General features: G+C 45.4%; 1 protein-coding gene across 1 annotated transcript; it reads left to right on the top strand.

Annotated features, from left to right (window-relative positions):
* The first annotated feature begins 1,234 nt into the window (after window positions 1-1,234).
* ZADH2 (zinc binding alcohol dehydrogenase domain containing 2) lies at window positions 1,235-10,441 on the top strand. The gene is made up of 2 exons (XM_040588635.1): window positions 1,235-2,287; window positions 8,298-10,441. Exons 1-2 carry the CDS (start codon window positions 1,983-1,985, stop codon window positions 9,220-9,222), a joined length of 1,230 nt encoding a protein of 409 aa, XP_040444569.1. The 5' UTR covers window positions 1,235-1,982; the 3' UTR covers window positions 9,223-10,441.
* The last annotated feature ends 2,944 nt before the right edge of the window (window positions 10,442-13,385 follow it).

The following is a 13,385-nucleotide window of genomic DNA, read 5'->3' on the forward strand; positions in this document are numbered from 1 at the left end:
CCTGCTTCAGTTTGTTACTCCTCCTCCTCTTGCCCACGTCACCCTGACAATTACAAATAGGTCTCACACAAACCCATACCTGTCAATCTTTTTAATTGCTTTGTTTTCATTTTTTTCCTTTCCCAGAGCTAAACAATATGACAAAAAAAGAAGTCTTAATACAGCGCGGCATAAAAGATTCCTCATGTGAGACACGCGTTGAGGGGGTTGTTATTATAATCCACTTGCTAAAGTGCTGTGCAAGACGCATGTGCTGATTTAACTTCAGCAGAGGTCTTGTTCCAGCAAACTTGGGGGGGGGGGGGCGGGAAGCAGGAGATGATACCTCGCTGTGGCACACGTCTAACCGGCACTGAATTAAAAATGATTTGTGGGAGATTACAGTTCATCCTTACTTTAAAATACCAACAGATTGCAGAGCAAGAACTGCAGCATATGAAACATGCTGCTAATAGATTTTGCACAGTATGTGTCTGGGGATTTATATAATGTTAACTGCAAGAACAGAAGGGTTCGCTTTCTTTTTTAAGTCAAGAAAGCAAATAAAAACTACCCAGTTGATTCCTAAAGGAAAACACTCAAAACTGCAATTTTGATCTCTTTCGCGCAGAAGGGGATTTATTCTTTTTTGGGTTTAACTATTAATACCGCACAATTAAGCAATGAGCTGTTTACACCGGCAGGATGGAGTTAATTCTAGGAATTACACGTGAGCTCCTCCGACATCGGTGCAACATCTCTATTACGTTACCTCCCTCCCTCCACGCAGTTGTACCGAGTTGGGATTGGCGGCTATATCACAACATTTACTTTGGTCCTTTGACCCAGTTGATTTCGTGCGCAGACTCGCTCACCCCAACAGTTCGGTGTTGGTTCCCCCCGGCAAGGAGGACAAAAAAAAAGGGGGGGGGGGGGGGGGGGGGAGGGTGTTCTGACAGTGACAGGGAGTGGGGGGAACCCCGCGACCCCAACAAAGTGACAGCAGCAGCCCGTTAACCTTCCCCTCCTCTAAGGGGGGCGGCCCGTGCGGGTGTCCCGGCGGCGGGAAGAGCTTTGCCTTTTTAAATGCCCACCCGCGCCACGCGTGGAGCCCGCGCCTCAGCCGCCCCAACGGCCGCAACCGCCGCCGTGCGCGCCCCGGCCCCGCGCCGCGCCCGCGCGCGGCTGCTAACGTCTCGGGGTTGATTCGTACCACCTTGCGAGGAAGTGAACGTTTCGCACGGAAGGGGCGGAGCCTCCGCCCGCAGGCAGCGGCTCCTCGGCGGCGGCTAATAACAACATTACGAAGATTAGCTGCAACTTCTCTCCACTTCTCTAACCTTACCGATCTGATAATTTATCGTGCTTTCTTCCTACTTTTTTTTTTTTTTTTGGTAGAAAGATAACCTCTTTTTGTAAACTAAAGAATGGGGCGGGGGGGGGGGGGATCCGAGGCGTTTCTCTCTCTCTCTTCCCCCCCCCTCGTTTTTTAAATCCCCTAGTTAGAGGCAGCGTGCAAATTAAAAGCAACCTTTAGGAGAAAATCCAGGTTTCCGTACATCTGCCTCACTGGCAGAAAGAGCGCGACCCGAGTTGCCGCTGGGGCGGTGGCGGGCAGAGGCAGGCAGTGCCCGTGTGTGTGTGGTGAGGCGGGTCAGGCGCCGCCGCGGGCAGGGACGGCGGGCTCGCGGGACGGACGGCAGCGGGCCAGCCTTGCTCCTCGGTAACGCTAGCGGCGGCAGAAGACGACCGGCTGCAGGGGACCATCGTGCCGCTGCTCCTCTGGCGGCGTTTCCGTGTGGCGGAGGGGCTGGCTGGGTGGGGAGGACGGAGGCAGGCTGCAGCTTGCTGCACAGGGCTCTATTTACATACACAAATAGCTGCGTGTGGAGAGTTTCTCCTGCCGGCTCGGTGGCGGCGGGTCCTGCGAGCTGTCTGGAGAATCCGGAGCCGGAGCTCTCCCGAGCTGGGGGGGGGAGGGAAGAGGAGAGCCGAGGCAGGGCATGAGTTTTAGCGCAAAAAGCGGCGCTTTGCTGAGCTCCCGGGCAGCGCGGTGCTGGTGGCGGCAGCAGCCGTCCTGCGCCGCGGCGGGTCCCGCCTGGTCTTACTTCGGTGGCAGCCGGCCGCGGCCCATCCTGGACATGTCCTACTCCCGTCACTTTCTGGATTTCCAGGGCTCGTCCATCCCCAGCTCCATGAAGAAGCTGGTGGTGACTAAGCTGAGCCAAAACTTCAGGGAGGCGGTTACCCTGCGGCAGGACTCGCCGGTGCCACTCCCAGGAGACGGAGACCTCCTTGTCAGGAACAGGTGAGCGCCCGGCCGGCCCCCCCCGCGCCCCGGCCCCGGCGCGGCCCCCTCCGACTTCCCGCACCCTGTGGCCTGCTCCCTCACACATGCTCCCTCGCTTTGGAGACCGGCTCCAAAGTTGTACCAGCTGCCATCTGGCGACTGTTAATTTAATTTTATTGTTGTTTTGGACGGCTGGTGCCACAGTCGGGTCGCCCCATCCACGTGTGTGTGGGTGACACTTTCTCCTTCTCCTCGGTGGGTGTGGGGGGGTGTGCGCACGCTGCTGCTGGCGTACGCCTGCCTGAAGGAAGGAGAAACACCTCAGGGCCCCTGTGCCAAGGCGGGGAAGAGGCAGGTTTTACGTTCGGTGAGCGCTGAGGAGGGAGCGAGGCGCCGGGAAGCGCTTCCAGAGTCACTCACAGGTCCCTGCCCGGGCTTGTTACACGCACGTAAGTCCCCGAGGCGTGTGCCCCCGTCGTACCCACGCAGCTCTCTGAGGGACGCGAATGCATAGCTGCGTGCCCCCGGCGTCGTGGTCTGCATGCAAGCCCGCACCAGCCGCTCTCCCCGCACGCCTTTTCCCTTGCCCGGGCCCGGCGCTAACCCTCGGCCAGCCGTGACGCACCGGGCAGGCAGAGGGCTGGGGCCCGCCGCGCTGCCAGCCCCGGCCGCCGCGGCACCACCCCCGCCTCTGCGCGCCAAAAGCGGGTGGCGGGGAGGGGGCAGGGCAGCGGCCCGGCCCGGCCCGCAGCGCCGCGGGACGCGAGTCCGCAGGCGTTGGCGGCTTTTAGAGTGGAGCCGGGTCGGGTGGAGAGTGTGGAGGTGACATTTTGCTTAACATAATACGTCGTAAATCGTGCGCCAGCGCTAGGACTGCGCGTCCGGCGCGGTGACCGGCTCTCCATGAAATGAAGGCTGAGGACAAAACGTGCCTCCCCCCAGCTGTCTCTGTTCTCGGTGGCTCCTTCCTAGACGTTGTCGTTCCTTAAGCTAGGTAGGCCCTGTAAAGTTCAGAGATTTCTCAGCCCACGAGGAGAACTGAAACTCTGGGAAGTTCGGAGGAGCAGACTGCGTGGGTAGCACAGAAGAAAGCAGCACTCTCAGGTTCTTGTTAAGCAAGGGAACTGTAGTAACACATAGTTTTCCATGCTCTCCGTTGGAGCTTAAAGGTGTTAAGAAGCACTAAGCTGGCTTGAGAACAATGCTAGAAGTTCTATGAAGGCAGCGTGTGACTATGTGTATGGCATGTGTGTGTATATGTATTCTCTACAGTGTGTCCATATGTAACACAAATAGGGAGTAAAGAAGGGGTAAGGAGGAAGATGAACAGGGGCTCCTCCAGGAGCTGACAAGAAGGCTTCTGTGGCACTTTAATCTGACGCTGACATCTCCCACTAGGATTTCTGAGACCAAAATTCCCTCCAAACCTCAAAGTCTAAACCACTGTTGCTGTGTCCACTAATGACCATGAAACGGTAATGGCATGAAACAGCCATCAGGCTGGAGTTAAATTCCTTTTCGTGGAAGAGGTCGAAAGACGTGAGATACATGTAGCGAATCTTTGCTTGGGTAATGCAAGGCAGAGTGACATCCTTGTTTCTCAACTCCCCTCCCCTCCCCCCCCAGCCCCTCCTGTGAATTAAAAAAAATTATTAATTTCTGATACAGCTTCCAGTGTAACTCTCCCTCTCTCCCACACCTCCCTCCCTTTGCTGGGTGGGCTCCCTGGGTGCTATGGGGACGTGCACACCTCATGGTAAAAGGGTTGAGGCACAGAGCTCATACCAGACTAAAGGCAGAAGCTGGTCCACAGATTCAGGCAGGCAATTACTGGGTTTTAACACATCAGCTTATTACACACATGTTCCTGGCCAGACACACATGCACAAGTGGGGCTGGAAGGGAGGGAGAGGTGAGTGATGAAGTTTAAATTTAGAGTTCATACGTTTTGTATTATTTGTGGCATTTCTCCTCTATTTATTATTTTCTGGGGAGTATCACAGAAGACATGGGGTCATGTTACTGAAAAACGTTCTCTATATAGGAGCTGCAGCAGGAAGCGAATTCTGAATGTTTTCCCCTCTCTTGTCACTCTGGGGAAGCATTTTCCCATCCCGAAAGTATAAGTCTCTGGCTCTATTTATTTTTTTTTTAAAATAATCCCTAAATACAACTATACATTTTCTAATAGGTGGAAATATACAATTAAAAACAAAACAATGAAGGACTTGAGTTCCAAGAGTGCATTTGCAGATTTGTTCATTTTAGTCCCAGTCACGCCCATGAATAGTATTAATTGCTTTGAGCTTTTCATGCAAGACAATTCTCATCCACCACAATAAAATCTGGTTTTGGATTTAGGGGAATGGGAAATTAAAATATGTTGAGTCCTGTATGGATAGATATTTTAAAATAAAGTGCACTTAAAGGGAACTTTCTTTTCCTCTTTCTTTTCCTTTAGACAACTAAGCCAGTAACTGTTATTTCCACTTTTTTACAAAGAAAAAAATAATCTATCCTTTATTTGGAAATCCTTCAAAACTAGAAATTGATTTAAAGCAACTTTTTTTTTTTTCTACTTTGGTTCTGTGTAGGAAAGGAGAAGGGGAAAAGATGAATTAAAAATCCTTGTCAAAGCCATTTAAGCTTCGTATGCCCGTTTCTCCTGGTTTGGGGGGGGGGGGGGGCAAGGTTCCTCCGCTTTATTGCAGGAGAAGGACCCAAAGACTATGAAGATTTGGTCCTTAAAGTTGTTTGGGGATTTTTGAGATTTTCTTGAGGAGGTGATACATTTCATTTCCAAAATACCTGTAAGGATTTACTGTCGGTCTGGAAGATGGGATCAAAGTTTATGGAAAAGGGAGTAAGGGGGGTTGAGAAAGTTTTTTTGAACCAAGAGACTAATGGATCACAGTGGGAAAAGTGGAGGACCATTCCTGCTGAGTGTTTGGTCTAAATAATGTTTTTTTCTTGAATAGTACTGGTTTGGATGACTTTGTTTTGTCTGTGTTTAAGGCTGTGGTGCTGGTTTTCAGTGTCTCGTGCTTTGTTGTGGTACGAAAAGCAGCATTTCCTCCCCTCGGCGGTGTCCTCCTGTTTTCTGTAATAAACAATACGAGGGGGTTCAACACTGTTGAGTATAAATAAAACGGGTGACTCAATGTGTGTAATTATTTTGGGAAAAACAAATCTCTAGCTTTTTTTTTTTCCTCTCAGGTTCACATCTTGAGATGTTGAAGGAGCAAGCCTCAGTTAGAAACAGCTAGATTAAATAATACTTTTTAAGTAAGAAAGTAAATTAAGAAAATATAGAAGATCTGGAAGGGGTCTTAAAACCCACCCCCCACCCCCCCAAATAATTGTTACTTCCGTGCTCTCCTTTTCTCAGTCTCAGAAGTTAGTAAACTGATCTTCAACTTGCAAATCGTACCTATTCCTACTTTTCAAAGCAAAATAATCTAAGAATCTGCGGGCACATCCTACCGCCTCCCTTCTGTCAGCTGGAATGACAAGGCAAATTAGACAATATGTTTTTACCTAGGCGCTGAGTACGAGTGTTTTAATGTGCGAGGAATCTAGGAGACTAAACAACCTCAAAAAAAAAAAAAAAAAAAAAAAAAAAAAAAAAGCCCGTACAACGCGAACAGGAGTTTTGAGTTTGCACACAATAAAAAGGGAGTTTGAAAAAATTAGGGGGGGGTGGGCTGGGCGGCAGGCTCTATTGATTAATAATGATGAGCACAGGACCCCGGGGAGAACCATTTCCCGTGGCCCAGCAGCCCCGCAGAGACGGGGAGGGAGCGGGCCCGTGTGCACGCGTGTCGGTGCCAGCCCCTGCCCCCGGCCCGCCTGCCCCTCGCCCAGGGCAGAGCTCCGCCCGCCCGCGGGCAGGGCCGGGACGCCCCGCTTCTCCTGCCCGGCCCCGGCCCAGCCCCGCGGAGCGCCCGCACCTTGCCCGGCGCGGCGGGGCGGCGGCCGGGCAGCACCAACTTGTGCGCCGCGGCCCCTGCAGCCGCACGCACGAGTTGCGGTGCGGCCCGGGCGGGGAAGGACTCGGGTCCTGCGGGTCCAGAACAAAAGCAACGGTGCGTGTGCCGGAGCGCTGCTTGGCAGGCGTCTGGCCCGCTGCACGACTTGCCCCTTCCCTGCATGCAAAGTTTTTGTCCTCAGACGGTTATTTACCTGCCTTTGTGCTCTCCCCTCTGCAGTGCAGCGCTGAGAAGGGGAAACTCCTAGAGGGAGGGAGGGAAGGAGGGAGACGGGGACTTGTTCCCATTACCGCTGCTCGGCCTGCCTTTCTCTTGGGTGCGCTGCCCCAGCCAGGGGCACGGCTGCTCCGCACCGTGCGCAAGCAGATGCGCGCCGGTAGCGTCGGGAGGGGGGGCGCAGCCCAGCGGGGAGCGAGGACCTGCCTTTCGGGTTGGGGCCGGAGGCTGGTGCGGGGTCCGAGTGAGCGCCCGGGGGCTGCGCTGACAGCCACCGAGAGCCCCCAGTCGGGCGAGGGAACGAGACCGGGGAGGGGGGAGCACCGCTCCCCACCGTCCTCCCAGCTCCCTGCCGCAGAAGTTGGGGTGTAAAGGCAGGAGGAGGCGAGTGCAGCGCCGGCACGTCTCGCCTCGGCGCTCCGAGCCCATGGCCCTGGCGCCCGAGGGACACGGCTTGCCTCGGAAGCTGCTGCTCCGTTACCAATTCTTACACATCTTTTAGCAGTACGGCATGCGAGTTACCTTAAAGCAGGGTAATAGAGGATTTTTTGTACCTACGAACAAGACGTAGGCATTTTTAGTTGCGGCTGAGCAGTGAATTAAAGGCAGAATTAAAAAGCGCAACAGTCACTTTCGCCTCTTTTATGCATGGATATGTTTAGTGTAGAGTCTTTATATATATAGCACATTACACTGGAGAAAGTTTGAAGCTCCCCACCTATAAAGAATGAAGCGAATCAAAGTGAGCAAAGCGGTTTTGGTTCTCCTTTCTTTGTGTGCAAGCAATTTAGAACTACACATACACATGATCTGAGCCTGACTGCAACAATTAAAAGAGCACTGTTTGCATACTTCTGCAGCTTTTCAATGGTATGAAGTACACCTTTCAGGTTGTCACTTCCACACATAGAAGCAATCCTGGTGTTTTTTGTTGCGTCTTTCCTTTTTACATTTTCCAGGTAACAGATTCTTCCCCAGTCTCTCATGCCTTGCCTGTATAGAGATATTGTTATGGTTTGTTTTGGTTTGGTTGTTTTTTTTTAAAAAAGTGTTACTAAAATATTCTTTGCATTTCAAGTAGATCATAACTTTCTTTTAGGCATTATCTCTTAGTGTTTAATCAAGTTGTGAGAATGTCTCTGTCTTTTTCTTAAAAAAAAAATTGGCATCCATTTTCACCTGTTAGAGGTCAGTAGGACTTGATGCTCAGTCTTATAATTCTAGTCCTTCTGTGCAAGGTTGTTTTGATGTGTTGCAAGTAATTTATATAAAGAAAATGTTTTAACGTTGACATTAGCTACATCAAAAGGCAAATTTGCTGTAGTGACTCCATCAATTAAAAAGTACTTGCCTACAGTAACACGACCTTGCAAATGACATCGATAGTTAATATGATCATTAGTCATTAACAGTATTATTATATTAAAAAATGTAAATTTGTTGCCAGAATCCACATATTTACCGCTTTGCACGTTTTACTCTGGTGTTTCCACATTTCGTATAAAGTGGTCAATTAATTTTCATCCTTTAATCTTTTACAGAATTATTTTTAGTTAGCTTAGTTTGGTCAAATGGACCTGAGGAAAAGACAAGTTTTGGGGTTTAGGGGTTTTTTTTTAGCAAATTTATCTTTCATTCTACAGTAACAGAATGTGAACTACAAAAGTGTGATGGAAGTAGTCTCTGGAGTGTACTCATTATTCAAATATACCAATAATCAGAAAAAGTCTTGTGCTTGTCCCACAAATTTAAATTGAAGGTTTCTCATATGACAAAGACTTGGTAAGGAATAATCTCGTTAATGTATTTTTGTTTTCTTCTAGATTTGTCGGCATTAATGCATCTGACATAAACTACTCAGCTGGTCGATATGACACATCAGTTAAACCCCCGTTTGATATAGGTTTTGAAGGTGTCGGTGATGTGGTAGCATTAGGACTCAGTGCTAGTGCTGATTTTACAGTGGGTCAAGCTGTGGCCTATGTGAAAGCAGGTTCTTTTGCTGAATACACAGTTGTGCCTGCCAAACAAGCGGTACCTCTACCCTCTGTGAAACCTGAGTTTCTTACTTTAATGGTAAGTGGCACTACTGCATACATCAGTTTGAAAGAGCTGGGAGACCTGTCTGAAGGCAAGAAGGTTCTGGTGACAGCAGCGGCTGGAGGAACGGGCCAGTTTGCTGTGCAGCTTGCAAAGAAGGCAAAATGCCATGTAATTGGAACCTGCTCCAGTGATGAAAAGGGTGGTTTTCTGAAATCCATTGGCTGTGACCATACGATCAACTATAAAACTGAAAATGTTGAATCTGTTCTTAGGAAGGACTACCCTGAAGGTATGGATGTAGTGTATGAATCTGTTGGGGGAAAGATGTTTGACTTGGCTCTTAACTCCTTGGCTACCAAAGGGCGTCTGATAGTTATTGGGTTTATCGCTGGCTACCAAAACCCTACTGGCCTCCAGCCCATTAAAGCAGAGTTACTGCCAGCAAAACTGTTGAAGAAGTCCGCCAGCATCCGGGGTTTCTTCTTGAACCATTACCTTTCTGAATACAAAATGGCTCTGCAGCACTTGCTCAAGATGTATGAAAGAGGAGACCTGGTTTGTGAGGTGGATTTTGGAGACCTGTCTCCGGAGGGCAAGTTCACTGGCTTGGAGTCTGTATTCCGTGCTGTAGATTACATGTACATGGGGAAAAACATTGGAAAAATTGTAGTTGAATTACCTCACTCTGTCAACAGTAAGCTGTAAAAACAGAACAATGATATAAATCAGAAGAGAGAAAATGGGCACTTTATGCCACAGAATTACTAGAAACAATTTCTTTTTTTAAAGCTTAGTAATGGATATTATGTTAAAAAACAGCATCAAGGTGTTAATAAAAGTTTTTGTGTGATTTTTTTTTTTTTATTTTCTTAAAAGTGCTTAAATCGGTGGCTGTAGCACAGACTTAATGGACCTGTGTTTGATTCTGTCGCTTAGGCTAGTGTGAGACAAGAACATTGTTCTTGACAGAATAAGCCTTGATGCAAAAGCAGATTTAGTCTGTCAGACTGGTTTGATAAGACTTTATATGTAGTTCAGCTCAGATAAAAAATATTATTTCAGCAATATTGATTCCCCGATTTAAAAATAAAATTGTTAGAACAAGACTAAGTAAAGAGTTGTATCTTGCAGTTGTTGTATTAATCGCTTGAAGTTTCTGGAAAAAATTATGCTCTTGATTTTTTTTGTCACAAACACGATAATCATAATTCAGTTGCATCGTGGATCATAGTAATATTCCTTGACTGTTTACACAAGGAAATTTATCCTCCAATTCTGACATGTCAGTAATATTAAGAAAAGCAACTTGACTTTTTTTTTTAATTATGTCTTTCATAAGTATAAACAACTGCTCAATTTTCTTTTAAATCTTTCACTGCAAGTTGCAACATAATCTCATTTTCTTGCCTTTTCATTTGCTACTGTTACTGTTTATTGTGGGGTCTCCTCTTTAGTCAGTGTTACAAGATTATTGGAGTGGGGGTTTGAGCCATGTTCACGAGTGTTCAGGTCCTGTATATTTTTTTTAAGATTTAATAAAGTTAAAAAAGTGATTTAAATATTTGTGGAATTTATTCATATTGTTATGGTTCTTGCTATGTCCTTTGTAGATAATCTCCATGTTGTAGAGTTCTTTGATGATTCTTGATGTGATTTTCCATAATCAGGCTGCTACTTCTAGTATTACCAAATATTGCTTCTGCAGAAGCCCTTTTACAAACAGCAAGGCTATTTTAAATCTACAGTCAGAGTAGCTCATACACTTACTGACGCTCAGCCATAGATCATCTAGTGGGTTCAGTTAAAAGGTTTTGTAAAGTTTTGAAAATTCTTCCTCACTTAATAGATATTATTAACAGTACATACAGTGGGAATTCCAGCTAGAAGTGTAATATTTTCCAGAACAATAAAATACTTTAAACCATGCTTGCTCTACATCTTTTTTCCATAGCAAACGTTTAAGATCTTAAAGGCCGATTTTGCCACATCTTTTGAAATTACAGACATTTGTGTGCAGTTGGAGAAATGGAAATTTCCTAAGATCATACACCTAATAATAAACGTAATGATAGACTGATAATGTCTAGGGGTTGAAGGAAAAAGTCCAGAGTAAACTTAATTTTTGGGCATTATTCAGGACTGACTGTATACAACATTTTTAAAAGTAACATAGGAAAAACCTAAGAGTTTACTCAGTAGGACATGCAATAGAAAAAGTATTTTTAACTTTGATTTAACTCATTCTTGTAGTAGGGTTTTGGTTGTTTTTTTTTTTCAGTGCATGTGTCATTAGCATCCCAAAGAATTGTGTGCAGCAAAGAACTGTCCCTGTTTTGGACTGTGTCTGACTGCTGGGTTTAGTCCCAGGGAGGATGTGGGGGAAAGGTGGAATGGCTTGAGTCTCTCTTACCATTTCTCTTTTACTCAAGTTGAGCATCAAACCACTATGATCTTTGTTTTCACCAAGATATGCTGTTAGAAACATACTTCCTCTTTCTCCTCTATTACAAATATTGTGGTGTTTTGCATAATTACTAAAGTATATTGCCTTTTCAACTGGATGCTAGAAAGATGCAAACACTTAAGGACCCTACAAGGTCAGAGCATACAAAGTTCTCGCTGTTCTTCCTAGGCACATGGTTTCTTTTCTTGTTCAGAGATAAGGTGGTGCCCTTGGTCAATAAATGCATCTTTTAAAAAAGGCTGCTTGTGATGTACTAGGGCAAAATAAAAATAAAAATAATACAATTGTTTACCATGTGATAAGTGCAGAAGAGTTGCATGGGTAACAATTTTTCAAATTAAGTTCCTGCAGTCAAATGCCAAATCCCATCCAAGTGGCCTGATTTTCAGTGGTGTTGATCACTGTCAGTCCAACAGATTTAGGTGTTTCTGAGGCAGTGAATTCCAAATGTTTTTGTTGTAAAAATTTCTTCCTGTAACAGGATTCTGTTTGGACATACAGCATTCTGCATTCTTCTTAATATTTTACTTCATATATAACACGGAGTAATGCGACCGCCCCAGGAACCTTTGGAAGGTTCACATTATATATGTATTCAGATATGACATTTTGTTGGTTTTAATTTTGGCTTCAGGCATATTATTTAGCACTTTCGTACTGTATACAATGTTAATAAAAGTTTAAATTTGTTATATGCAGCACTTGTGTGGCCAGTGTACTAAATTCATAGCCCTTTTGGGCTTGTGCTTTCATCAAATGCCTATATTAAGGTAAAGGGGTAACTCAGTATACACATGATTGCTCTTCCATGAATGAATCCAGAACAAAGAAGTAATTTTTGTTTTTAAAGATACAACTTCTATCATTTAGACTGCTGAGAGAGAGCATTATCGATGGGGGAGCGGGTAAAAAGTATTTCTGAAACACGCAGATAAGGCTTTTCTGCCAAGAGTCATGATAATTTTTGGTTTGCAGGGGGGAAAAAAAGCCAACTTCTCCTCTTCGTTTAAAAGTATATTCTGCAAACTTACAGCTATAGGAGCAGGGCTGACTTTGAATAAGCAAGCTATGATGGATTTAAATAATGTTTAAATATTAGATGGATAGGAAAATGTATGTGGCATGCACACACTGAGAGGTTTAAATGATGATAGGACACTGAACATACAAGGAAAAGAAATACTGTAGAGTCACAGCAAGGGATTAATAACAATACACTTAATATGCTTGCAAAAAAGGTGTATTAAAAGCTGTGTGCACAGTGGGGACTTAAATGATTAAAAATAATAATACATTTGCCTTGGAAGTACTAAGTATACTATATGTAGAGAGCAGGGATTTAAATAATAATACTATTAATAATAGCAGCTCATGGAGATGTGGTTGCTAGCACTACATCCTAATTTTACCTTTCTAAATGAATTTGCTACAGAGGAATCTAGCATTGTTTGCTGAGGCTAATAACAGAATTTCCCTTTCCTACACACATATGCTTCCATGGAAAAACAACAAAGAACTAGATGAAGAGCTAGCTTTTTTCCTGAGTCTGTCACATGTGTGCATACGCACGCGCACACGGACACACACATACTCTCTCCTGGCCTGCAACCCTCAGCACATTTTACAGATATGCTTCCTACTTAATTGCTATGCTGGAATCTCCTAATACCTTTTTGAATTAAGTTAGATATCTACCAAGCGATAGTTTGCTATATATGTGCACTTGTACACATGTGTGTATGTGCGTGTGTGTATATCTATAAAAAAAATATGAATAACTGCTGTGTCATGTAAAGACAAATAATTACAGTCTCTCAAGGAAAAGTTTGCAGTAGTGTTTGCAGATATTATATATATTCCTACTTCTGTCTGAGGAGTAAAGAAATTTCTCTGCTGAATAGCTGTTAGTATCTGTTTTACAAGATTTACTCATTTTCAGGTACCTAATGTAGCTGCTAGCATGCATGCACGACAATACAATTTATATGGTAAATGGAACCAAATAATGGCTTCACTGAATGTTATGGCTGCACTGAAGGGAAATGTCACGGTAAATAGCTGCCAAATTATGGATCATGCCGAAGTGTCACAACTGCACTAAAGACAAATAGCACTAGAGGCTATTGCCACTGTGACGCTTTTGAGTTATGAAGAAGAGGAGCAGCCTGATGTGAGCCTCTTTGTGTCCTCATTATAGCAAAGGGTTACTGGTGCAGCGTACAAGAAAACCTAGTCCTACGTGGTGGCTAGTTATTAATCTGTTCTTTTTGAATCTAACAGCTGTAGCAAGCCAGAAAATCTTTTCCTTGCTTTATGAATACATACACACACACAAACAAAGAAAAACGTGCAGGTTTTATGAATGTAAATGTGTACGGGAAATGACTGGTAATGGAAAAATGTT

The sequence above is a fragment of the Falco naumanni genome, chromosome 3, assembly GCF_017639655.2.
Source record: "Falco naumanni isolate bFalNau1 chromosome 3, bFalNau1.pat, whole genome shotgun sequence".
Classification (NCBI taxonomy): Eukaryota; Metazoa; Chordata; class Aves; order Falconiformes; family Falconidae; genus Falco; species Falco naumanni.

Bases quoted from the DNA above. Each gene is read 5' to 3' on its own strand.
- ZADH2 (XM_040588635.1), top strand. From the start codon at position 1,983: ATGAGTTTTAGCGCAAAAAGCGGCGCTTTGCTGAGCTCCCGGGCAGCG. The intron at 2,288-8,297 runs GTGAGCGCCCGG...GTTTTCTTCTAG, and splicing joins GACCTCCTTGTCAGGAACAG to ATTTGTCGGCATTAATGCAT.